Here is a 27,913-nt window from a genome sequence, read left to right as displayed (position 1 = left end):
AGACCAACTGTACTGTAAATCAGCCCGAAAAGTTGGCAAACCAGGACACTCCAGACCGCAGGGAGGGAGGGGTGAGATTCCAGATTGAATGCAGTAGGGAAAAAAATAATTCAAAAGACTCCTTTACAAACATGAACCTGTCTCAGTGGAACTCTTCCTTACGACTCAACATTGTCACAATCAAATAGGACATTACTCAAGTCCAGGTTAACGTGTCGCCTCTGCCGTTGACAGATAAGGTGTTCTCAATATCCTGCAATACATTATACATTTTAGAAAGTAAAGGTCTGTGCCGCTACCAGGGGCAGTGCGTCGGAGGCGTCGGGGATGCCACGGTGTGGAGATGGGCAGCTTTCATCAGGCAGTTCAGCTCAGCTGTGCTAGGGGACTGCACAGAGGGGAAAGCAGCCTCAGCTGATCCCCAGGCTTACCCTTGGCCCTGAGGCAGTGGTGAGGGGCTGGGCAACCTGCCCTCCTGGAGGCAGGGAGGAGAGGCCGGTGATTCACATCCTGCAGAGGTACATGCACAGGACATTGCCACAGGGCTTGCACTGGAAGAAGCCCTAGGCCAGGCTTTTCTTTCTTGGCACTGGAAGTAGGGTATAAAAACCCTCCTTTGCTCTTCAAACACCTCTGTCCTTCCCAAGCCTCCTGCTCCAGGCAGGGCTACTGCTTGACTCCAGGGTCTCGGGCAGGTCATGTCTCATCACCTGAAGACTGCTTTCCCCACCTGCTTCCCTCTGCTGAGCAACCCTTACGAGGCTGTGTCTAGAGGGAAAATGCCTCAGGTATGCAGCTGTACCGTTGCTGCCTTAGAACAAGCTCTCATCACCCAAAGCCTCACCGCTTTGGTCCACAGTGGCACCCACACCAAGCCATCTGCCTGCATGCAGGATGTAGAAAGCCCTGCTGACCCCACCTGTAGCACCAAGAACACTGTCCAGCACAGGAGACAAGCCCAGAGAGCAGCACTGGGACTTGGGGGGGAACAGGCGTGTTCTGCTCCCTCGGACGCGCATGCCTGGAAGGAGAGCAGGGCAGCATCCCCAGCGCTTGTCAGGGCATCTGCGTCGGAGACCTGAGTGCGCCCTGTTCTGCCCCCCCGACCTTCCTCCTCACCGAGTTGGGGGTCAGTGGTGCTCCTACTACATCAATGATCTGGTCCTTTGTATCTCCCTTGCCCTCCTCGATGCCGAGCCCTGTCTGGCCATCTGGATGGGCGCCTTCCACGCTGAGGGGGCCGATGCTCCCAGCTTTGGCCAGGGCCTCGTAGCGGTGCCGTAGCATCTGCAGCTCGTACTCGCAGTTGGCAAAGGCTTGTTTCAGCTCGTACAGCAGCACCAGGTCGCTCCGCAGCTCGTTGAACATCTGTACAATCTCCTCTGTGGGCATAGGGTTAAGATCTAGGGAGAAAAACACCCCCTGTTAAACACCCAGACCTACAACCCTACAATGAAAAATCCCTATAAAGGTCTCGGCTGCTGTTTCATTCCCACAAAGATACGCCAGGAGCCTCGCTCCAATAACATGGATCAGCAGCAATTGGTATCCCTAAGGGCTGCACTCCTACTTCTCAGACTGTCCTTTGGTTCTGACCAAGGACTAAGGGTGAACCTGCAAAGTCCAGGACTCAGCAAGTGAAGGATGATGGAAGACCAGATAATTGAACTTTGCCACCCACCAGGTCACATGAAGGGAGCTCTGTCTTGCAGAGAGATTAGATCCCCACTGCTGCAAAGGGCAGAAGAGCTCCTGCTGCTCCCTACACCTTCACCAACAACAGGTGGACAGGCTGAGTTCTGTTGCCTCTCTTACTGCTCCTCCCATGGCAGGTCCAAGACAGAGAACTGCTCTGCTGCTGTGTTACAGACCTGTTGTAGAAGCAACTATCAGATCACCTCCCCACACCTTGCATTCTGCTGCACCTCACCATGCACACACACAGAGGCAGGAAGAGCTGCAAGTTCTGCAGAAGGAAAGGATGAAGCTCTGCATGTTTGCCCTGATACACAGCAGTGGCCCCTGTCTGCAGGGCTGCCCACATGACCCCCTTCCTGCTGGCACTGTGTTCACCCCCACAAAGCCCAGGTGTGGTTCTGCACTCTAAGGTACAGCAGGGCCAAAGCCCCAAGAGACCCTCAAGATATGTGAGTTCTGTGAGGCAGGAGCAGGGAGTCAGGAACCCCTCCTTACCTCATGGAAAGTGAGCTCCAAGAAGCACTCACATGCTTCCCTCAGGCTTCCCAAGCAAAGCACAAACAGCAACTCCCTTAGTTCTACAGCAGAAAGAGGAAACCATCCTGGCTGATGACTTTCACCAGCCACAGGAGTCCTTCAGAATGGCACAGGCTCCAATACAACATATCAAGCCATAAACCAGTTGGCCCAAAAAACCAGCAAGACTTAACAGAAGTCAGTGCTGGGAACAGGCTCAGTAATCTCCTGTAAATCATTAATAAGGCTTCTATTTTTTCTTTCTATTTTTCTCTTTTCCTACCTTTAAATGTCTCTCCAGCCACAGTGCGGGAGGGAAGGGATCATCAGGTGTCTAATCAAGAGACACTGCATGCTGGGACCTGTAATACCTGCAAACTGTCCCCACTGCATGGAGAGCAGCCGCTGGCCACAGGCTGCACTTCTCCCCCTCTAGCCACGAGCAGGTATTGTACATGTTAAGTGAACCCTTCTTTCAGCTGCTAAGACACTCAAGTTCAAGAGTGAGGGATGTGTGTTTACTCGCCTTTCAGCAGAGATGCTCCAGATTTTCACACAGCATGCAACCTATAAAGGGGGGATGAACAGTCCCAGATGCATTTTGGACTTGCCACCGTGAGCAGTAAATTAAGAGGAAATGAAGCTTAAAAGCAAGACAGGGCAGCCCTGAACAATGCGCGTGCCGTGGTCACTAACATACTTAGAAGTACCTCTCCCGGCAAGGCTGAGATTTGCCTTCCTAATACTGTGCTGCCTCTCTTGATGGTTAAAAAGGCCCAAACAAGAGAGAAACAAAGGCTCTTTTAAAAGATTTTTCTACTGGGAGGAAAAAAAAAAAACCCTGTGCATCTTGTTCTGGCTTTTACCCTCTCTTTTTTTTTTAAACACATAAAATATTTTAAAAACCATTCACATACTGTTATTCAAGAAACTGGCTGTATTACTAGGGGAAAAAATAGCCCATCTCGAGAACAAAGGCTAGCTCTGTGTGTCTCTTTCTCTCTCGCGTGCCCCCTTTACTCACCTACTCCGAGTTCCATCAGCATCTGCTCCAGGGCTTTAATCTTCTTCTGTCCCACCGAGCTTGGCAGTTTCATCTGGAACACAAAGGTAACAGAGCCACACAGCTCAGAGATAGCCCTCACTCACAGCCGTCTAGTTCAAAAGGCAAGAGAGCTTTTCTTTTTATAGTGCAGGGGGAACAAAAAAAAGAAAGGGAGAGAAAGGAAAATCAAGTGGTAAGAGAGGGAGACAGGGGCTGAAAGTTTTCAGACTAGGTCTGAGGGCAGGTATTGAAAAGCCCGGTCGTGAGGGCTTTTATTTTCTCTCTCGTGTGTGTGCAAGACACGCTGTTTTACAGTTTCCATGTGTCACTGAATTAACAACAAAAGTTCTTCTTGGCTTCAAACCCTCTCCCGCGGTGCCCAGCCCATCAAAGGGCTCATTTACACAGCGGCTAATGTGCAATGCTGCCCTACTTTATTCGCTTTAGCCGGCCTGATTAGACTCATGCGCTAACAGACTCACTTCTCCTTTTACCTGCTGAGCCCCAGACCTGTGGGATTCATTTACAGAGCAGGCTTTGTAACAAAGGGGAGAGACAGAGAGAGCACAGTTACTTGACTGGCGGAAGTGTGCACACACATTTACATCGGAGCTAAGGGGCTAGGTGAGAGAGGAAGCATCAGATGTGAGCTATGAAAGGGAATTGGAGCTGGCCAGGAGAGGAAGAATGCACACACTTAGCAGGGTCCTTCCTCTGCATTCATTTGGGCTCTAGCAGGAGTGCTAGCTGCTCAGACCAAGCATTTATTAGATTACCAGCAGCACAAATGCAGCTGGCACAATATGGCAGGGAGAACAGGTTTCCAAGCCCCGCGGACATATTCAAGAAAAAATGAAAGCACTTGGCTATGCTAGAAGACACACCAGGAAAGAAATGGTTCTCAATACTGTATTGTCAAACACCCTTCTGCACAGGCACAGGCTGCCCTTCCACATCCAACCCTGGAAAGGTGACCTCACACCTCAACCTGGGGATCCCAATCACCAACTCAAGTTGCCCGGCAGGCCATTGAGCAGCCAGGAAGCAGGAGCATCCTGCAGCCATCCTGCACACACCACTTACTGACCAGGGGCCCAAACCTCAGCCACGAGCCCCCCAACCACGAGTCTGCAACGTGGCTGGAAATGACCTGAAGAAAGGAACATTATTCACTCCACCTTAAAACTGGCCTCTGAGGAGAGCTCACTGGGAGGGCCTGTGGTCACCTTACTTCCCATTAGCCACAGGCTGAAGTTGCCTGAAGCAGGCAGCCCAACATCAGTCTCCCAGATCAGACCCATTGCTTCCAGTGTTCGCTGCCCCAACACAAAAATGCCAAGAGGCTCCATCTGGAACTTCCTAATTCCTCTGAATGCAGGAGCACTGCAAGCACACACATATCCCCAAATGCTGAGAGCTCTAATCTTAACTCAGCTATGGCTATGTCCCATCAGCTGCTCCACAACACCAGTGTAGGAGCTGTGTAGGACCTGTGTAGGACCAGAAGGATCCTGCCTTTTCCATAACATCACTTCAGCCAAGAAACCAGAGTATGGATGCCATAGAGCACCCCAGGGGAATGGGCCTTTCACAGGCTGAGAAGCACCATCCTTTCTGACAGATATTAGCACCACAAAAAAGACTCCAGCAAAGGACGAGTAGGACTATTAGGGGAGGATTTCTAAGAAACCAGCCTGCCCCTGCCTTTTTTTTTTTTACCCCAAAGGTCTTTGGCTTAGTGCTAGGGTTTCTGCACAGCAGTCAATTTCATACTTCTTTCCTACTTGTAAAGAAACCAATTCTCTGCAGTTCACCACAAAATGATTGTTTTAGCAGAAGAAAGGCTGTCAAAGTTATCACGTATTTGGATTTCAGTCAAGTCTTCAGCCCAGAGTCTCAACTTGAGCAGAACCTCACTAGAAGAGGTCTTCTGAGGAGCTCTGCTACACAGACTACTTGCACAGGCTCTGCTGAAAAGGAGAGGGTAGAGCCCTAAGATAAGGCAGTCCAGAGCACTGGGACAGGAGATGTTCTGTTTATTCCATGGGTGCCATGCTGCAGCTAGCAGCAGGAGGCCAAGGAAGGAAAGGTCACTTTGCACAGCTCAGCAGAAGACTGAGTAGTCAGTCTAGAACATCTGGAAGATATCCCTGAAAGCAAGAGGATTCAGCCCAAAGAATTGTTGTGTGCCATGAGGAATCACACAGAACTTTTAAATGGGTGACATACCCAGCTCTGCCTCAGCTTGGGGATGTAAGGGCTGACCTAGTCAGAAGGTACTGCCCTTAATTTGGGGGACACAATGAGCCCAGCATCTCCTCACTGAAAAGCCTGTGGACACACAATACTTGTGTGACTACCACAGCCCTGAAAGTGTCCTCACTCCTACCCCAACACCAGACATTGAAGCCTTTTTAGCCAAAGACAGGATTCTCTTCTGTTCATTTCCTTTCTGGCAAAAGCACGCTGGGCACCAAGTGAGCTTCAGGAACAAAGGACAAGAAAATTTAATCCTTGGCTAGGCTAGGTAGACAGACAGGAGGTCTTGGTTTGTTGGTTAGAGGAAAAGCACAAGCTTTCCTCCTGGGAGGCCTCCACTAGCAAAGCCTTCAACTGTGATGTTGTACACATCTGGATCATGTCCCACAGGAGTCTGGTCTTCACTGACACTCTTGAAGATTAGAAGATGGAGCAGGGAAAGGCAGGACAAATTAATTTAACTTCAAAGAAAGGAACACTTAAGATGCTGAGGAAGAGGAGGACTGTGAGTTTCGTTTAAAACCACATCAATTAAGCTTCCTTTTAATTCAGGCAGGAGGACCTGGCCTGCAAACAGGAAGGCTTCATTGGTTTCTCAAAGCAAGAGTATATTTTAATTTTACCATCATTAAGAAAATGTTATGATTTATGTGGCTGCTGTCGGACTAATATCTTTAGAATTTAGCTGGCTAAGCCAATTCATCTCTAAGACTGATGAAGGCTGATTGCTCTCTATGCAAAATGTATTAAAACTAAATGAGCAGTCTATTACTCAAACGCTGCTGATAATCTGTTAGCCAAGGTCCGTTAGCTGGGCTGCCTTGTTGCAAGAGAGAAGTCTTCATGCTCTGTACAGCTCTGATAAGACCAAGCTTACTTCAGGAAGCCCTTCTTTGTTTTGGTCTTTCAAGCAGATATCCAGGGAAGCACCATAGTGCTGGAAGTGGTGCTCACTTGCCCCTCATTCCCAAAGAATAAAACAATCTGCAGGGGCCACAAGTTCCAGCCAGCAGCCCAGAGAAGAGCTCTCTGGCTCATGATGCCTGCACTGGGACATGTGGTTTCTGTGGGCCATATCTCTGCATTAATGAAAACACCCCTTCAGGCAACCTTACTGCTGACACCACAGCTCCTGGGATGTTGTTGGTGTTGTCATGGATGGAGGCCTCCACAGGGGCTGAGGAAAATTATGTTCCTCTGAGAACTCCAGTGAGCAACCACAGCTTCTGAGGTGAATGGCATTTGCCCTTTTCTTTCCTTCCTCATAGCAGACTATTATTGTTATTTATTATCTTTAAAGTCCCCATATAATAATAATACCTGGGAAACAGATTGCTCCCGTCAGAAAACTGATTAGCTGGGATTTTTGAGGTTACTATATTTTGGATGCTCTTCTCCTTTGACAGCCTCTCCCTACAGCCCTCTTTGCAACACTAGCCTGTGCTTATAATTACACCAACATCACTTTTGATTTAAGGACTGTAATCCTTTGTCCTTGCTATAAACAACCTGCATTAAACACATGAACTGTGTGTACCAAGAGAAAAATAAAGAGCTACAGAAAATTGTGAGTCAACACCACAAAGCCACAGTACCAGAGCCTGCCTGTGCAGAGAGAAGCCTGGGATACACAGCCTCTGCTGGAATGCACTTGGTCTGGGAGATGTGGAATACAGGGCACTGACCTGTATTGGGTCATGCAGTTTAAAAAGATCAGACCAGAGCAGCCACCACACCTTCACAGCAAGGGCTGGGACTGGGTGGACTCTCTGCAGTTCAGTTTCTGTACAGGATCTCACCATGGATTACCCTTGAGGTTTTGCATGATACAGGGTTTTTATTTAATGTTCGAGGCATTTTGCCAACAAAACCTTGCTAATTCACACTAATGACTAGGAGACCTACTGCAAATTAATTGCTAATTGGCAAAATTCATTAAATTAACAAACAGGATAAGAAATAACTGAAGATATAGCCTCCCTAAACAGACTTGGTTCATTTATTTTTGTGTGCCATTCAGTTTTCATGATTTATGCTAATACTTTTAACCATAGTTGTAAATGTATTTGAATCTATTTTAGTAGAGTAATGAAGTCTAAATAATAGCAGAGCTTGCAACACAGTCCTGTTATGCCTCACAGCATCACCACCTGGCAGGTAGAGGCTGTCATAGGGATCTGCAGTAGGAATGGAAGAGGTCTGCAGGATCTACAGACTCAGTCAGGGCCTTGTGAGTGATTATATTTGTATGGTCATCTTAAATGTCCTGCTCTCAATCCATCACCTTCTACATAAATGCTCCTTTTCTGATGCTCCCAATTTCCCACTCCTCCCCAAAAAAATCTTCTGTGCTGAAACCTTTTGTTTGGTCTATCACCAAAATACAAGGTTTTTAAAATTAATCAGTGGTTATTTAAATATTTCACATGAACCCTCCCTGATGCTGCACTTCATTTTAATTCAATTTTAAGGTAAGTTTTTTCTTAAAATCAGCCTTCCCCAATCCTAAACAATATACCTGTCCTAAAAACATTAACCCTAAAATCTCCACACATCTGAGCTGTGCCTGTACAGCCTGTACAGCTGTACCTGTGGTTTTATGCACCATCACCAGTATTGTTCAGCATTATAATACAGCTCACTGACATTGAAAACCACCTTCCTTATGGATTTCAGCAGCAAGAAAACTTTCTCATTAGGCACTTTCTTCATGGATATCTTTAGAGTACTGAATGGTTTAGTGGATTTCCAGGAAGGAGTGCTAAAGTTTCAGATAATAATGTTCTTTGCATTTTCTGCCTGAAGGTCAAACATTCCTGAGTTGCATGGCTCTACTCTGCAGGAGCAGAGAGCCTCCACTCCTGTACAGTTTTAAGACCCAAGGAAGGAAAGCACCATATTAAGTACTTTAGTCTTAGAGCTCTGGAATTTGAAAAACCTCAGCTGAAAAATTCAGTTTTAGATATGAACTTGCACATTTCTGAAATTCTGAAGTGCTTCACTGCATGGAACTGAAGTGCTGCAGAAGAAAGAACTGCACAGGACATTTTTACTGGGGGGTATTTTATGCTAAAAGTACATTACCAGAATGGCACTACAGTAGTTTGCTTTAAGCAGATCTGCAGATTCCCAGATAGTCCTACCCCTGCTCTCACTACAGGCATGAAGACCAAGCTGAAACTGCAGAAAATGGAAATGGCTGCAGCCTCTAACCTGCATCTGACAGAAACAAACCAAGAGCACAGCAGTGTGTGCTGTAATTGCAGGGAGGACCCTAAGACTGGCACAGGAGGGGGAATTCCAAGGACATTCTACCATAGTACAAGAACATTATGTAAACTTCCAGATCAGACATAGCAAAGTGTAGCAACACATGCATCTAGTCTTGAATTGATGTTGCTTTTCTCTTAAATAATTTAAATGAATCTCCACTTACACAAATACCAACAACCACAGTGACTAATTACAGTCCAATCATTATATTGGTTACACTAATGAAAGAAAAAAGTGATATATATGGAGCTCTGCACGTGTTACACACAATAAAACTGGCTGATGAATGACACCCCAGACTGTGTCACTAGAGGCACACAAAGGTACTAAAAGCTTCTCAAATCCAGGACTGACAAAGGTCCCTGAGGGCTCATACTGCATGGACACTGTTTGGTACAGGATGATTCAAGAGAAGCAGCAACATGGAGTGTCCTTTCCAGAGCTAAAATTTATTTTAAAGCCCCCATTCCTGCACCCAGGGTGATCCCAGTCCCGTAGCCAGAGTGCTCTCCTTATACCCGAGAACCTACTAGGGCTTTGGTCCAGATGCTCTGTCACATCAGTAACCTCCACAAAAAAAGGTGATGGATGGATTTTCTTTCAGCAATTTAACATTAAGTGCCTTTTGGTTTAGCTAAACACAAGAATGGAGGAAAAGACGTGTTGGATTCACCTTCTCTAGTTCATTCAAGATTCTGTATCCTTTGCAGTTCTCTCTAAAAATAAATACACCAATATTTTCATCTTATTTCATTCTCTACAGACAGGAGTTTGATTAGGAAATGCACCAGCACTCTCTTGGCCCTAATTAAAGGGCATATAGTACAACAAATAGATGGCAATGCCACAACATGAATTCGATCCAGCCTGCATCATTTCTTCATAAGTTTTATTCACAGAAATGAGAGAACTACTTCCCTTCTACACCTGTCAGACTCCCTGTGGAAATTACTCCCAGCCACTCTCTTGAAGAGTGCAAAACATACAACTTCACTAATGAAAAATTGCTAGCAGAAGCAACAAGCACATCTCAGCTAACTAATCCATGGGATGTTCAGACCTGGAAACATAAACTTTCCCCACCTAATAAGGGTGTGCTGATCTCCATGAGATTGATGTCAGAACGCCTTGGAGTGTAATCAATACAAAGCAAATAAATAATTAATTGCTTCAAGTAATTAAATTTATCAAATCCAAATAAGAATAACTGGTATTTTATGGAACTGCTTTCAAAAGCTGAACCTCTGAAGGGATGGTATTGATCACAGGAGGACAGACAGATGTGTCACATGCTCACTGCCAATGAAGTCTGGGTTTGCATTAATGACAGGGAAGGAACAGAAGCCAGAAGCCTCCAGTGCAGGGTAAACAGCCAGCGTGCTAGGCCATGTAATTATTGGTCAGATCAAATATAGAGAATAAACATATCTAAACACAACACCTCCCCCTAAACAACCCCATCTTCCTCTAGAAAAATCATTCACCTTGGACTTGCAGGAAGCACTTAGTTCTCATTCCAAGAAAAAAAAAAAAAAAGGAAGAACTCACACACATGCTTCCCCACACAACCACAGTAAATTCTTACTCATTAATCAGTGCTAAAAAAGTGCTCAGAAGGCTACTAAACATTTAAAAGCTGGTGAGTGTGAATATTTGAATCAATGGGTACTAAAGCTCTACTTGTAATTTTCCTTCCTTTACTTCTTTCTTAATTTGTTCAACTGGCAAATTGTCTACAAGATCCCAGTTAAGCAGATGGAGTCAGGCTGTTGGCTGGAAGCCTTTTCTGAGGGGAGGAGGCCAGCTTTGAATGACTAAGCTGAAGCATCCCTCAATCCTTTCTGCAGACTGAGAATTCTACAAACATCTTCTCATCACAAGGTTTTGTTTTGTTTCCAGATGAGACACCACTCAAATCAATTCTCTTCCAGTTCCTTTGCTTCCAAACCCATGAGAACTGAGCAAGGACACAGACACACACCTCAATATGGAGGAGTGGGTACAAACATCCACCCTTTCCCATGCATCATCTTCTTTCTTAAGCCACTGCTGCAACAATTCAACAGCATTACCAAAATTTTAAGTTAAAATCCACTGACAGAGCTGAGAGAGAAGAACTTAAAACACACTGCAGAGATGTTAAATATGCCAAAGTCAAGTGCCCTGAACACAACAAAGTCAAAGACAAAGGTTAAATTTAAAAGAAAGCTGAACATACAGGGTACAGAAACACTGTGGTGAAATCAGAACAAACTCAGTTCTGCCCTCCTGAAGCAACATCATGCCCAGATCACAAACATGTAGTTACTGTTTTTTTGTGTGTATCCTGGAAAAGATCCAAGTTTAACAGCTCCCATCTTCCTTTCCTTCAGGCAGACCCACAGCAAAGTATTCCCTCCTCATAGCTCCCTGCTTTCCCTTTAGTCTTTTCTTCACTTTTCCCTGTTCAAATTCCCTACACATCTCTCTTTTCTTCTGGCTCTTTGGCTGTCTGACCTCCCAGCTGAGCAGAGCTGGTATAACAGGAAGCTTTCCAGAAGTAATGCTTAGGATTAATAATTCACTTCTGATGTTATTTTCATAACACTGTTTTACTAACATCAAATGCAAAGGTCTAAAATTCTTTTCAAGAAACTCTTAGAAGGCTTACCCCTTTCCAAACATCTGCTACTGCCCCCTGTTCTCAGTGGCACCAAGGCAATACACTGCCTTGAATTAAGAGAAAGCTTTTCATAATGCCCAGCTTCCCACTGCCTTAGAGGAACTTGCAGTCTGTGCTGTCAGGAGGCAGAGGGAAATCCCATGCAGAGCAAGGGCACAGGGGCTGTGGCCTTCTTTGCCTGTGGCCACAGTCCCATGGAGAACAATGGGAGACTGAGGCCAGTCTGATAGCAGCCAGCTTGTCCAAGTCACTGCAGAAGATTACTCTTCAGCGTCTGCTGAAGGAGAAACTTTCAGTTATGAAGAATAATGGCTCTAAGTGACCATTAATCCTCACAGGGGGAGAAAAAAAACAGTCTTCAAATTCAGCCTGTCCATAAGATTGTGTAAGCTGTAATGATGGGGAATTTGAAGAGCCATGGCTATTGTCACAAAAACTACTGGGAACAAATTAAGTTGAATACGGATTCCTAACTTTTTCTTCAAGGACTCATTTCTATAAATTAATTTTAACTCAGATTTCAGACTAATTGTAAATCCTCAGGGAAAAAAAAATCTCTAATCAAAGAGTAAGTGCTATTATCCTGGGGATGATATGGTACATTTTTCACACATGACAGAGGTTGAGCCCTGATCTCACTGCAAAATCCAACTTCACCTAACCACGAAAGGCATAAAGCACAGTAGCAAAGTATGAAACAAAGGAGGAAAACAGAAGCCTTTTGGTGAGGAACTCTTTAGGTCTTCAGGCAAAAGAACTTACTGCAGGACAGAACAAGCTTTTAGAAATCATTTTTCAATATGCTAAGGGCAAAACATCTTATGCTGGATGTTGCCAGAGTATGAATTTCCAGCACTTCATTCCAATTCCTCACTTAGTCCTACTCAGCCTCCACCCTGATCAATTCCACATCACTGGAGATCAGAGGGTTTGCCATATAAATCCCACAAGTAAAATAATTTGGATTAGCATGGACTGTCAACTCCATAACACTTGGCACTTCAGCACCTCTTGCCAGTTCAAAAGGCCTGTACTGACCTCATGTAATTAATTCTCCCCATCATGCATCTCTGAAGCAAGTGAGTCTAATAGCTCCCATTTTAAAATCAGGGAAGGCTTGGATAAGAAAGCCAGGTGACTGGCTAAAAGCCACAAATGAATTCATTTTTCTGGCTCAGAGGTAGGTTTCACACTTCCAAAAAGCAAGGTGTTGCTTTTTCACCTAGATCAGCGATGAACCATCTTTTTAATTCACAAACCACTGGTAATTCTAAGAACAGCATTTATCTCCTTAAAAATTTCAAGAAGAACATAGAAAGTTGCTCTAGGTCACTCCAGGAGCTTGGATACTGCAGGCTAAAAGTTGCTGAATCAGACTGCCATGCCTCACCTTAACACTGCATCTTGTGAGCATTAAAGGGAACAGATAAAAGCAAGTAGCACCCATTTTCATGAAGGCTGGGATTTGAGTTGCCTGTCTGGCACACAAAAAGGCTGCTGGCTTTGCCAGATGGTTCCATCACTGATACATTATTGCTCAGCTTCTCTTCCAGAGGGGGTAAAAAAAATAGAAAAGATCAACCGTTACTTATTAGTTTTCAAAATCCAAATCAATCTCCATAAATTACTCTATTTATCTTAGTGCTGGAGAACACATCTGCCACATCTCAATAAATCTCAACACCTGCACTGCAATCTTGCTTGTCTCTGGACTGTGATTTCCTCAAGGCTGTAGCCCCTCACTCAAACACGTATCCTGCAGATGGTGGCACTGGTACACTGAAGGGGTCCCTCAGCAGTGACCCTGCTGAGGCATCCTACCTCTAACACACACATGCACCAGTACATCAAAGCAGCATTATCCTAAACACATTTCTATTAACAGCCAGCAAGATCTGAAACCAGTCTGATATCAAAAGAACATTCCATAAAAACAGCCTTTTAAATTTATTATGCTAAGTGAGGATGCCAGGCAAGGAATGTACTTATCCAACTTTGCTATAATAAAGCAATTTAAAATCTTTTTTTTTTTTTTTTTTTTTTTTTGGGTAGGAAAAAAGCAAAAAGTACTTGTATAGGCACACAGGATTTTGATATCAAAACTTCTCTGAAAACATTCAGTTGACTGAGCAGGTTTAAGTTACTTGATATCCCAAAACCTGTGGCAAAGAGGCAGGTGTCAAGTCTTGCTGATATAAGAAAGCACTACAAAAACAGCAAGAAAGTTCTTTACTCAGGAGTATCTCTGCAACAGACTGAACACTGGGGCTTTTCCAAAAAATATCTTCTAAGATAATGTAAACAGAAAAGCTAAAAATTCTATGTTTATGTGTTCCTGTTTTTTTTCAAGACACAACCTGAACATGCAGTTCTTAATCATCTTAACTAGATGATTTTAAGGTCCTTTCCAGCCCAAACTACTCCAAAAGAACCTCTCAGCTAGCAACACACATGCTCCAAGAGGCCCATTAGTTCTGGCTGTGAGCTCTGTTTGGACTAGATAGCTCCACTTGGTTCTGTCACAGGTGTCTAACAGCAGAGCAGGCACACTAGTGACAAACACCAGCAAGTTCAGGTGCCTCTGCAAGGCAATGAGTTGGCTTCCACAGAGCCAGCATTCCAGGTTTCTGAGTCTCCACATTTATAGAATTCCTTTCTTATTTTAGAGGCAAGAACTTGACTTTCTTTAGCTATAAAAGGATGAGGAGAGAGCCAGGCAAAGTGAAAGACATTAACAGAGGTCCCATGGGAACAGGACAAGAACCTACCCTCTGGCTCCGCAGCGTGACACCTGCAGATTTGAAGTCAGGAAACTTGATGCCAGCAGTCTCAGGAACAGCCTGAAAGAGATTGAAACAGGATGTGTTGATGGAGGAAACACAAGAAACACAACATTTCATATAGAGACTATCTGAAGGGGAAACACCATTTCCTGTGACAGAGAGCCACCTGCCATGGCCACATGTCAGAGCTGAGGCACGAGGAAAATCCCAGGCAACAGGATTCAGTGGGAAAATCCCAAGCAATTCATTGAGAAAACTACTCAAAGCATCTTTGGAAAGCTTAAACATTTTTGGTCAGTTGGTTTAAATGCACTGCCCTGCACAGAGACTCACATCCACCCACACAGAAACCCTGACCCCACATGGTATTTATACATATTTGCACAGTATCATGCTCATTCAAATTTGACCCATTTCACTGATCAAAACAGCCCAGGACTTCCCTAAATCTTGCCTTTTGACTGTAAACTCTCAAAGGAATGAGCTGAGAAACCTCTGATCTGTACAGACCTGAGGCCACTAATGAGGATGCAAGGACTGCCCCCTCCCAGGGAGGCCTGCTGTTCATACATGTTTTGCCATTTGTCCACTCATTAGACAGTTTTCTTTCTTTCTTCATATTTTAAGTACAGCATTAAAATGCAGCAAACTTCCATGTTTCTGCTGCTAACAGTAGAGCATATAGTTGCATTTCAATGAAATGGAAAAAAATAAATACAATCCCTTAAAAATCTATGCTGATGAGGAAAGCAAAAGGTGAGCAGACTTTTAAACTACTAAACCAAGCTATCTGTGCAGTGAATGGTTTGGGTTCCCCTGAATGGATCAGCAATACTTATGATTCAAGCTAAGAATAGCCACAACCTCTGCAAAACATACGCACAATTGTGTTTTTCCAAAACCAAGTCACCTCAAATCTCCCCATTTCTCTGGAAACAGCATTTGCCTTGCTGCACCCAGATCTCTCTGCAGAGAGGCTCTGCAGCTTGCTCTTTCTTTGTTCCAGACAGGGCTGAGACAGCCAGGGCTGCCCCAAGATCATAAGAGATGCTGAAGGACAGTGACTCAATTTCTCAAGTTCCCTGCCAATAACTCTCACATCCCTATCAGCTATCTCTAGGTCTTGGTCTTGAGGTGGCACCCTGCAAACTACTATGCATGGCCAGGCATTAAGATTATTTCAGTTATCTGTTGTCTGTCCAATAAAGAGAGGACATTGGAAAAGGTTCCTAAACATGACCATGAAGGAAAAAGTATTATCTAACTACCAACAGGGCTAATGAACTTGTAGAGATCAAAGTGATCTTTGGTAGGATACAGCCTCCCTGCTTGCCTTATTAGAGACAAACAAGGCTGCAATCAAAAACCAATCCTGTCTGCTTCCTTTGCACAAAGGCTGGCTTCCAAACTCCCTGAACTCTGCCCCTCAGCCTGTTGCTGAACACCCTGACACAAGCAGTGTGGGGAAATCAGCATCACTGCCTCAGCCAAGCCAACTCTGACTTGCATTCAGCAATAAGCAATTAAATGGGTTCTTTTGCCTCATGTGCCTGTACAGCCTGTACAAGCTGTAAACGCTTCAACCTCAATTGACTCTTTGCTAAATGATTTTCCTTTGTTGAAATGATGCTGATGCAGCTCCCGATTCAAATTCTTAGTTAAAATGCAATTTTTTTCTTAACATTTCCTGGCTATAGTTGGTAATTGACTCCTAATGGACTCTGTCATGGATGAAATGATGCTACTGCAACAACAGAAACTGCTTCTCTGCCCACCCTGGTGTGCCTATGCACTACATGCCTGCAGACAGGTCCTAGACAACGTTTAGGGGTGGACTCCCTTGCCTTGGCATCCTCAGTATCTTTCCAGCCCCATTCTCTAGCCCCCTTTTGTTCATTCCCACCAGTGACAAACTGCCTTCTTTACAGGGAGATATGCCAACCATGGCTGAGCTTTCCCAGAACAACCCTTTGGGGAATTCAATGCAGAAGGTGCCCAGTGGTATTATATTCATCACACAGCAGGGACACACATGGGACACGACACACCAGAAGAGTGTTTTGAGGAAGTGGTGGCCATTAGGCACACTTCAAGCAATAACTGTCTAGAATTCACTGCTTCTCCCTGCTCTCTGTACAGAATCTTCTGGAGAAAAATTACTCAAGTACTCTCTGTCCACAAGGTGAAGGGACAGGCATTCTGAGGGACTCACTGGAAACATCTAGATTTTTTTTAACAGCCCTTTCCTACTGAAAGTGCTGAATTTAGATCAGTCCATGCTGTCCACCTCTTTCCAGTAAGGGAAGCTGAGGTAGCTGTGAAGTGAAAGCTGTGTTCTGGGCTCCTCAGACTGCAGTTCAGCTCACAGAGAAATAGCAATAGCTCCCAGAATACAAGAGTCCTACAGCAGGGCTGCTCTGATCACAGCTGAGGATCAGGAGAGAGGCATGTACTGAGCTTGGGGAGATGCTGCTGAGATCCAGGAGCTGGGGACAAAAGGAAAACTTGAACTAGAAAAATAAGGCAGGTGAAAGACAATGGGTTTGTGGGCCAACCCTACACAGCAGTAACGGAACATGCTTGGAAGAAGCAGGGAGACAGATGCTTCTCCTTGCCATGATGCATTAACAGTTGGCATTTTCATCCCTTTTCTCAGGCAGGGAAAAATAAACAGGACTTAAACCAGCATTTTTCAAATGGGAGAAAGACTGAGAGCACACCAGGGGACTCAGACAATGACTGCCTTACACCAATCTGCCTTCCAAAGATGTAACCAAAAAACATCTGCCAGAAGGCAGCCAGCAGTTACTCCCACCACCCAGAAAGGGCCTGATTCCCACAGGACTGCTGCAGAAAACCAGTTACCCAGCCACAGCATAAACAGGGTAAAGGGGGAAAAAAAGAAAGATAAGTGTTTACAGGCTTCTCTGTCTCCTTCTTCTGTGGCAGCTTCTTCTTGGGAGCCTTGCGCTCAGCACGCCTCTGCTCAGTGGTGGTGTCAGCAGCTGTGATGAGCTTCTGCAGGTCTTGGGTTCTCTTTTCTCTCTCTTTCTTCCTGGTTTCAATTTTACGGAGCTCCTGGATGAGGTATTCTTCTTCTGCCACCTGCAGACCAGAGCACGTCAGGGCAGTCAGAGAGCAGAGGAGGCCTGGCAAGGCAAGGGGGCCATCTACCGATAGCAGCTCTGCCCTGGGCCAGCCCCGGAATGATTTTATGCTCCTGCCTAACTTCTTGGATTTGTAGAGCATGTTACACTCTATAACCTTACCCTGCACCCACGGCAATGCCACTCTACAATCTGGCAGGTACTGCACCACAACATTTATGATGCACCCTTCAACAATCCATAAATTACTAATCCCATCTTCCAGAGATCAAAAGCACAGAAGGGTTAAAAAGCCCAAATATGCTGTAGTTGCAAATACAGTGCTGTGAAAAGAAAAAAACTCCCCTCTCCAGTCATAGCATATAGAACCTAGAGCAGCTATGCCTAGTACTGACACCTGTCAGTGGGGTGAAGAAGCAGAGTAAGTCACATATGAACTTGTCCTTGGAGGGAACTAACTGAAAACTGGAACTGATGCTCTCTCCCAGCTGATGGAGAACACACTTTCTTAATCTCTGAACTGTAGGACCCTTACATAGCTTCAACATAGAGAAGAACTAAGCATGTAGATTTAGTCTTTGATGCTTTCTGGAAAGATTTTACTCTCAAATAAATAATTCTCTCTCCACGAGACTCTGGTACTCATGACAACATGGAGAATTTGCTTCTATCAGAGGACTAATACAGTCAGTGTCACTGAGAAGGTCAGACCATTACTCTGTTCATGTAGGCCTTTCTCCTGGATAGCCAGGTTTCTCAATGATTGTCCTTTTAAACTCCTTAAACAGACATTAACCCAACAACAAAAGCTGTACTCAGGTGTTGCTTTTTTCTTGTCCAGCCCTTCTTTACCTTTCCCACCCTCTGGCCTGCATCATACACCTCCTGATTCAACTTATCAATCTTCTGGAGAAGTGATGCTCTCTTCCCCAAGTTACCTGCTCTGGTGTCCTATTGTAAAGCCTTTCCAGCTGTTCCTTCCTTCGTCTCTCATGGCCAGCATCAAAGACTGGGATTTTTAGGTCTGTGCCAGGAGCTGCACGAATGTTTGCCAGCTTGGCACAAATGTGGTAATACCGTTCCTTCAGATCCTCCACTGACCTTTTCTGTGGAAGACATCACAAGATGACAACATTATGGAAGAACTAAGCAAAACCTTGTGCAGTAGCCACCTAAGGACCACAAGGATGTCACATACAGTACAAGACAGTGCCTGGGAGGAAGGCCTAGAGGGACCCTTGCAGTGCCAGGGGAATGACAGGGAAGGAGGAGCTTCTCAGTGAGCTGCATGAATTAACTGCCAGGGGTTCATAGCTACTGCTCTAAAAATACCCACCAAAAGATCCAGCAGTGCTGAGGGTTCAGAGACAATACAGCAGTGGAGCATCCCAAGCAGTGAAGATAAAAGGACGCAAGGAGAGTTGAGAAGAGAAAGCCTGCAAGCAGGAAACTGCAACAAATGTGCAGGTCTCCGAGTTGCTCTAGATAATGGTCATTCAAGTCACAGCCAGAGTATCAGCAGCATCAATTCACTGCCCATCATTTCATGAAGTCTGAGCTGTGTTCCATTAACCCAAGCCCAAAACATGTTTGGGCTGCTTAGCTGGGCATACTCTTGTTATTTTACTTTGCTCTTCATGTGAGCATTTCAGAGGATAACAAGGAGGTGTTCTGTAGGTGTCACATCATTCCCTATGTCACCAGGAGGCATGGAACCAGTATAGTAGATGAGCAATCATGACACCAGGGCTGCAATTTCAGACCACTGACAGTCCCTGTTTCACAGCAGAGATGATGGAAACCTGCACCATGTCAGATCACAAGTCAGGAGCAGCACCAGGGAGAAGTCCCAGCCCCCACAGTTTTGGTAGATCCTTCTCCAATGGCCTAGACTGAAATACAGAACACCTAGCCTGCTCAAATAAACTCCCCAGCTGCCTTGTCTTCAAGGAACAACGAGCTGTTCTCCTGGCAGGTGCAAACCTTCCAACTTTCTAATAAAACACAACAGGGAATGAGAACAAGTCACAGTGGATTTAATTACAAACAAAGCAAACAGCAATGCCTTGTGCTGGAAATTCAATATTCCTTGCTGCCAATAATTCATTATTTTCCCCTAATTAAGTTGATATAAAGGGTAATTTGGTCTTTCAAGTGCAGAAAACCCTGCACATGCCATAGCAGCAGGTTGCTTGGCCCCCAGGACTCACCTTGAACTGCTGGTGATCATAGCGGTCGTGAATGACTACGAAGCGCAGATCAAAGCGCCGAGCCAGGTCGAAGAGATGGTCTGTCTCAGCTTTGGTCCACGCATCATCGTGGAGATACATCTGGTACTCCTGCTCTGAGTACACAGGAACCTGCACTGTCTGTGGAGAGAGAGAAAACCATGGGAGCACTCCTGCAGCACTGCCCTCCTCACTGCCAACATACCTGAGCCAAGAGCATGAGCACAGCACTGACAGGAGGGGGCTGCCAGGACCCTGAGCAATGAGTCCAGATAGGAAACATGATGAGCAGGCAGAGGACTTGAAGTGGAGCAATGTGTGATCCCAAGGCCATAATGTGACATTCAGGGAAACCTACCAGGAACTACTGCCTAGGAGGCTGAAACCTATTTCACATGGTTTATACAGGCAGAGGTCAGCAACCCACATCCTGACTATGGGTTTCAAAATTTCAGGGTAACATGACAGTGAAACCAAGATTCAGCCAGCCTCCCTGCATTCCTCCCATACAGCAAAACCAATACCTTGGCACAAAGTGCTCTGACATTTGACTCTTAGGCTAGGACATGCTCCCTTGTACAGGAAGAACAGGAAAGGCAAGGGGCAGTAATCCCCAGCCTTTAGCACACCTTCTGCTTTGATACTCAGACTACTTCTTTCATGTTTGGTGCAGACAGTATCATGAAGATCTGAAAGACTGTATACTGCACAACTGAAGGCCATAAACTTGGCAGATAACTTTGTCCCTCCCTTCCCCATAGATCTTTTCCCCAGCAGAATGACAGAGCCAAATGACAGTCCAACTCTCACAGTGTCCCAGGTGCCTAAAGGACCAAGCCCACACTCCTGTCCCCAGCCTGGGACTGCTCTGCAAGGCCTCTATCCAGGGCACAAGTGTCACATGAGTACTAAAGAAACAGTAAAAATACTTACTACATTAGGGGAAATCCTAGCATGTGGTAAAGCAAAAGTGTAAATAACCCTGTGCTTTCCTCCCTTATTGCCTCTCACTCCCTCCTGCAGCAAAACTTTGCTCAGCCTGAGGAGGTCCTGCCTCCAGAAGAAAACAGTGTGCATGCAAGCAGGTGTGCTTCAATACCTCTGTGGTTTTGTGTCCTGTCATCAGGAAAGTCATCCTCATGAACTCCCTACAGCTCACAGGAGCATTTCTGAGCCTCCTAGTAACAGCTTCTTTAGGTCTACTGCCCTTCCTGTATCACTTAGACACAGAAACTGAAAGGTGAAGCAGATCTCTTGGGGATGCACTGAACCTCAACCTTCAAGTACCACCTCCATCAGGAGCAAAGCCATCTTACCAGACACTGTAAGGATGTCCCATGCACATCATGAAACAAAATAATTTCTAGAGGAGCACACACACACATGAGAAGAGCCCTCTGCAGTGGATAGAAGGGAAGGTGACAGATGCCTCAGTAGACAAGAGAATGTGACAAGAGCAAAGATACTTCCAAAACACTTCCTCAGCCTCATTCGTGGCTGCTCAGGTGAGAACCCCTGAAAGAAATCAGAAGATGGGAACAGATGGAAAGCTTGAGCCAGCCACAGGCTGACAATACATTCAAATGCAATATAACCATGAAAAGGCAAATATGATCCCCAGAGAGGGATTTCCAGCAGAAACTGGCAGTGTTTCAACTGCACAACAAGAATACTGGCAGAAATACCAACTCCAACACTACTGGTCCCTGGTCAGGAGAGATGCACTGAAATGGAAACAAGTACAGAGAAGAGCATGAGTAATGGGGTGGTGAGCCTGTCTTCCTAGAGCAGATTGGAAGAGAACACAGCCTAGCAAAGGAAGTCTGAAGGAGAATCTGACTGCCGGCTTCAGGTATGCTAGATGAAATGAAAGGAATACCCATGGGAAGAAAAGAACAACTGAAATAAGAACAAAGAAATTGACTTGCAAAGAAATGCCAATTTAACACGGAAACTTTAACCTGGAAATGAAATGGAGCAAAGACAGCCTAAAAGAGCTTTCCAAGGAAGCACAGGGGCAGGAAAAGTCAAGTGCTATTCAAAAGGAACTTGATCAGTTTATGAAAGGGACTGGATTGTGGGAGGACCCAAAAGAGCCAAGAGGAGGATTCAATAGCCCAGAAAACCTCTTGCAGTCTAACATTTCCCACTATAAATTCACAAAATTATGAGTATTAAATTAGCTGAAACTGCTCAGGATCCTGGAGCCACAAGACAGCTCTGTGAAAACATCAGCACAATGCCTAATAGAGGTAAAAATTCAAACTGAACAGTAAAACTTATGAGAGAAATAGAGAAAAACAGCCCACATAAATCCACTGGGCTCTCGTAAGTGGAACACTCACTCCTAGTCCACACATTTCAGAAGAAAGGATATTTGAGAACAAGAGAGTGCACAGGAGGGCATGTCACATTACAGAAAACACAGTACACAGCAAGGACAATTTTCTTCATCATGTAACACAAGATCTCCGAGGGACTAAACCTCAAGTCAGCAGTTTGAAATGAACAGAGGAAAGCACCTTTGCACACCACACAAAATTAACCTGAAGAACTCATTAGCATGGGTTACTCACGAAGCAGCTTTCTGCCCTGAATGTACCTAGCAAGAATTATTAAACACAAACTTCAAATTAAGAAATCCTTAAGCTAAAGACCACCAGAAAATAGGAAAATATGTATTTGCCCCATCCTCATACTCTTTCACTAAGCCTTTACTGATGGTAGTCAAAAAAAACCAGTAATGGCTGAGAGAGGGCTTTGCTCTGACACCAGCAAAGCTGCTTCTATACTCCTATTTCACAGCCTGAAACAAGGCTCAGTATACATGGTGAAACCCAAGTTCACATTTTGGATCTCACAACAAAGAGGAGGGAATTGTATTGGAGACTGGAAGCACAGAGAAAAGGGAAAGCAACTGAGCAGTGACCCAGGAGCTTGGTTAAAGAGCTTGAGAGACCAACAAGACAGTCTACACAGAAAAAACAGGCTCATGCCAAGGGGAGAGAAAGATTCAGGCAGAGGTATCAAGTATGTGAGAAGAAACCCATAAGAGTCTGGAACAGTAAGTAAATTTCCTCTGATAAAGCAAGTATCTGCAAAACTCTTCATCAGTGCCTTCAACTTTCTCAACTACAGCACCACAAGGGTAACAACTTGCTCCTGATATTATGTAATTGTGCATTTGCAGATGGCAGAGGTCTGTACCACTAATCTAAAGGTTACAGCCTTGCTGAAGGCTCTTCTATCTGTCAGCTCACAGTACCTGATAAAGGAAACGAGAATCATATAATTAAAACACCCAGATGTGATGTGTGGCCCCCTCTGATAAACTCAGTTGAACTCAGCCAAAACCAGTTCCAGCAGTAGAGTCTTAGAGACAATTAGCCTCACAAAGTTTCACTCAGACAGCTAGGTAGGTGCCTCGACTAAGTGAGTCATACTTCAGACTTCCACCCCAGACATCAGAGAAGAGATACCACAGGAGGCTCTTACCAATGTCCCAGCTACAGGAAAAGCATCAGTCAGAGCTGGAGCCTTCTAACATATAAGGTCAACCAACCACTTAACTCTGCAGGAAGCCAAGCTTTGTTAGAGCTGATGCTCTGTGGGTTACAAACTTAAAATATTGTATACGGTTACACACAAGCAGAGCTTTTGTGGAATTGTGTTAGCACACGGTTTTCTCACTCTTTCATATTTGCATCATGAAGGGAGTGAAATTACATTATGGAAGCACCCTAACTCTGCTCCTTCCTAACTTTGGAGGTCCTGACTTTGAAGTATAAATCTTGATGTAGTTTTCTTTGTGCATACACATAAAAGGCGCAGCCACTCAAAGCAGATACATCTGGGACAAAAGACAGCAGGAGATTACAACAACACATTGTGACAATTTAATGTAAGATGCAAAGAACAGGGGACTGCACCACACTGATACCACGAGAGCAATTTCAGAGGGAACACAAAAGTAATTCAGCATCTGTGCTGGAATCTGGCCAAGAGGTTCCAAGCCACCTTTTTGGCCAGGAAGCTCAAGCCATTTTTTTCATACTGAGCAAAATAGCAAGATTTCTGACTTTTATGTCTCACTCAGAATAGAACACCTTTTACTACCCTGAGTCTGTAATCAGGGGGAGGATGTTGGTCAGGAACAGAGGTAGATATCACGAGTCCTCCTCACCAAATCCATGGCTGCACACCTGAAACACCGGGGTCTCTACCAAGCTTTGACCACATACAAAGCCTGCTTTGCCTGAATGATTTGGAGACATCAGTCCATGGTCACATGCTTGCAGGTCATGCTGCAATTCAAAAGGCAATTACCAAATCTAACTCAACCTTCACGTGTTGAAAGAATCAACTTCCTGTCTGGACAGCTAAGAAACTGACTGAAGGGTATTTTCCAGCTGCTGTTTATATGCTTTTGTTTGAAAGTGCTCCCACTTACTTTATTAAATCTGGCAAAAGGGTAATCCTTCCCTTCCTCTGCTGCCCTCCTCCAGTGGTAGAACATGGCTCCATCTTTCCTTGCTGGGTTGGTGAAAGGCATCCACTTCCAAGGCCGGACTTTCTTGGAGCCCAGTTTTGCTTTGACTGTTCGATAACCCTGAGTTGTATCACTTGGCAGCAGCGGAGGTGCATCCCTGTGGGGGAGAAAAGTGATGAGAAGAAAGGAGCTGGTGATGAGAAGAAAGGAGCAGTCCAAGACAAACTCAAAGAGATTTCAGGCTCAGAACTCTTTTTGCAGCTGCTATTCCCAGTTGAGATTAAGAAAGAATTAGATACAAAGGCTAAGAGCAATGGTTTGTCTGCATTAGACTGTTTTGCCTGTATCTAATTAATTTACTATACCAAGCAAACCCCTCAAATTTAGAAGAGGGAAAACAGACACTGTCCATGACTAAGAGAAGGGCACAAGCATGGGCTGAGCACAAAGGGGAATCAATCTGAGAAGCAAGACTGCCCCTGCCTTCAAGAGGATGCTGCCCCGCCACCAAAAGCCCAGGCCACCCCACAACCTGCACAGATGACCATGTGCTCTTACTTTTTGTCAGAATAGAGAAGTGCATAAACTTCTCGGTGCATTCCTTCTGGCCTCTTAAACGTCAATGTCTCTGAGGATTTCTTGGATTTTTTCTGAAACAAAAAAATTGCACGTTAGATTCAGAAGTAGAAATTCTTGAGGGAACATTAAAACTGTATAATCTGGTGCCCTGTGATGGTTTTTACTTTTATCTGGTTTTAGACACCTTGAATTTCTCCAGCAAAGTGCCTATTCCTGCTGGAAGACACTGACAGACAAAATGTACCCACTTTCAGTGATAGGGCTGACCAGTACCCACATTTGCTCTTGCTGATAACACACTTAAATTCCAAGCTGAACATCTGGCTGTAGATTGCAGGGGCTGGTGCACTAAGTCTTTTCTTACTAGGCAAGCACTGTCCTCCCTCAGAGGTATTAATGCATTTAATTATGTGATTCTCTACCTTTTTGAGTAAGAAATGTCTTCCCAGTTTTTTATAGTTTTTGTCACTTTGTTCTGCAGCAGCTTCAGTTTTTACCATCTGTGATTACACCCTTGCAGTAGCCCCTTGGTAAAACCCCCAGTGTCACCCACCAAAGTTCTCTGGTCCCCAAAATTCTGCTCTCTCATTTACACAGCAAACAAATTTTTTTGAGTTTCCTCATAAGAGGGATTCAGTGTACACAACTCAACCTGGCCCCTAAAGCCTTGACAGAATTGATGGTCTCTAAGACACAGCCCAACTCATACCCACATACAAGTTTATCAGTAATCAACGGTATCAGGTGACCAGCTTTGGATTCAGGTAGGTACAGTAACAGCCACACTAAGAAGTTACATTTCATTTAAGAGGGAAAAGTTTACTGAGCCTTTGGTCTAACTGTACCATCTTTATAACTACTACCCCAGACACTACTATTACATACCTGCTTACTATATCACTACCAAATTTTAAATCAGAATATTTTTCAGTAGTAAAATTAATATTGCATCATATATTGTGCTAAATCCATACAGTCACCTTTATCAAGCAAATTCAAGATTCCACTGAAAAAATAAGTCCCTGTCATCTTGGACTACAACTTCTTTCCATAAAACTCCATGACAGATACACATTATATCAGCACCTTTTCATCCCTAATCAAGCACCTCTCTCCTAGTGTGTCCATCACTTTGCCCAGCAGCAATGTAAGGCCACCCAAGGCAGTTACCCACAGGTCACCACACACCCTGTACGAACACAGGCTTCTGGAATTCCCCCAAAGTTCCCAGATTTATTAAAAGTTAATATCAGAAGGCCAGAGATCAGCTCAGCCAGCCCTTTTAGGAGCTGAGAACAAATTACTTGGTCATGCTGATTTAAATGTTTTTATGCCTAGTAATTTTTATTTTAACATTCTCAGTCACTAATGGACTGGAAAGTACTTCATGGTTCTCTTGTGATTTCAAGACATCAATCTGTTTCTTTTCTAATTGAGAACAGATCTGTTTCCTGAGTGAGAGCTGCACTCTTATTAGCAACTTTGCACTCTCCATGTGGTAACAGCTTACACCTTTGGTTTGGCTTCATTTCTGTACTTTGTAGAAATTCAGAATGTTTTGTTCAATCCCTCCTGCATGCTTCCCAGAACTTTTCACTGCACCTTCCCTTCCTCTCTCTTCCCATTACAGTAAACTTGAGGAGAAAACCATCTTGGTCCCTGCTCCAAAGAGACAGCCAGCAACCAGTGGCTCTCTTTTGCTTAACACACAGACATTTAAATCAAAGAACTCACAACTCCAAACACTCAGTGGCAACACTCAGGCTGAATCCAGCCACTGGACTGTTCACCAGACGCTGTTCACCAACATAGCCCATGACCAGCAATTTCAACATTTCAGCCTTTAAATAACTGAAACTCACTGGTTTTCCATCACACCAATTATACTGTGTGCCCTAGCAGGGCAGTGAAACCACAGTGCTTCTCTTCAGAGACAAACGTTTCAGTTTTGTTTTGATTTTTTCCTCAAATACACAAATCTTTACTTCAAATCAGACCATCTCTGTACCAGACAGCTCCCTGGGCTCATTTCAAAGCACCTCCACATCATATAACTACCCTTAAGTTGGCCTTCCCAACACCTTGCAAAACATGGGACGCCCATGACCCTGCCCAAATTTAAAACACAGAACACAAGAAGATAGTGTAGCACATTAACACGCAATGCAGCACATCACATCACACATCCTTACTTAGCTTACTAACTTGCCACATTCCCCCAGGCAATGCATCCCAGTTGTCCCAAGCCCCAGCCACACACCTTCCCCACACAGGTTGGAAGACTTCTGTCATTCAGTCGAGTCAGACAATATTTTCTGTCTTCTAGAGCAAGACTGTGTTGTATTATTTCCATTTGTTTTGGGGCTAAATACTTCACAAAATGAGAGTTTTAGAGACAGCTGAGAATGTCCTGGGGCCTGGCCCAGCTCAGCAGGACACGGCTTACCCAGCTCCAGTTTAAATCCCACACCAGATGCCACGGCACAGGTAACTAAGAAAGTACACGCTTAATTTCATCCTTTCTTCCAATATTCACCCCAAACACCACATGCAAGGTCAGTGAGTGCCTAGAAATCACGCAGCAGCCCCTCGGGGCACTGCAGTTCACCTTATCCGAGTTAATGATGTCCTTTTTGTTGATGGTGCCCGTGTTCTCTGACTCCACGCCTCCCAGCTCCAGGATGTCCCGTACATCTGCCCCCGTCGCCATGTCTCCGCCTGCCCTCTGGCCTTCTCTGCGCCGTCCTGTCCGTCCCCTCCAGCTCTGGGAGGGCGGGAAACCGGGGGTCGGGGGTTAACTCCCGCGGGGGTGTCCCGGACTCATACAAACACGCGTGGGTGCGTGTGTATACACATACACGCACGTATATCCGCGCACACACACGCGTATCCATGCACACGCACACTCACACACTTATATCTACATAGACACACACCCCCCTCGGCCGCCTCCCATCCCCCCGCCAGGCCCAACAACGGGGCCTTGCACCCGGCGGGTCCCGGGGGTTCCGCACGCCGCGCCCGCGGCCCGCAGCCCCGCGGGGGGATCCCGGGAGGCCCGCGGGAGGGCGTGCGAGACGCGGCGCTCCCCGCGCGGCCGCGGCCGCCCCGCTCCGAGCGGGACCCGCGCACCCACCGGCGCCGGCTCCGCGGCCACCGGGACGTGCGGCGCATACGGCGGCCCGGGCAGCGCCGCTTCCGCTCCCGCCAAGAGGCGCCCGGAAGTGCCCGGAGCGCTTTGGGGGACGCACCACGCGGGGATGAGGGAGAAGCA

At 45.4% G+C, this 27,913-nt stretch overlaps 1 protein-coding gene across 4 annotated transcripts; it reads right to left on the bottom strand.

Moving 5' to 3' along the window:
- Positions 1-61: 61 nt before the first annotated feature.
- DMAP1 (DNA methyltransferase 1 associated protein 1) lies at positions 62-27,851 on the bottom strand. 4 transcript variants are annotated; one of them, XM_071436568.1, is made up of 10 exons: positions 27,776-27,851; positions 27,248-27,403; positions 24,619-24,710; positions 24,022-24,217; positions 19,554-19,712; positions 18,282-18,449; positions 17,156-17,341; positions 14,222-14,293; positions 3,239-3,311; positions 62-1,403 (listed from the first exon to the last, which is right to left on the bottom strand). In XM_071436568.1, the coding sequence occupies exons 2-10, from the start codon at positions 27,347-27,349 to the stop codon at positions 1,057-1,059; spliced, it is 1,395 nt and encodes a 464-aa protein (XP_071292669.1). In that variant the 5' UTR covers positions 27,350-27,403; positions 27,776-27,851; the 3' UTR covers positions 62-1,056. The 4 variants fall into 4 exon arrangements, with proteins under 4 accessions (XP_071292669.1, XP_071292670.1, XP_071292673.1 ...); XM_071436569.1 differs by lacking the exon at positions 27,776-27,851 and adding an exon at positions 27,576-27,737; XM_071436572.1 differs by lacking the exon at positions 18,282-18,449.
- Between the last annotated feature and the right edge of the window lie 62 nt (positions 27,852-27,913).

Source organism: Agelaius tricolor, unplaced genomic scaffold, assembly GCF_023055355.1.
Source record: "Agelaius tricolor isolate 1412-34295 unplaced genomic scaffold, bAgeTri1.0.p SCAF_11, whole genome shotgun sequence".
Lineage (NCBI taxonomy): Eukaryota > Metazoa > Chordata > Aves > Passeriformes > Icteridae > Agelaius > Agelaius tricolor.
This window is presented reverse-complemented; position numbering and strand designations above follow the sequence as displayed.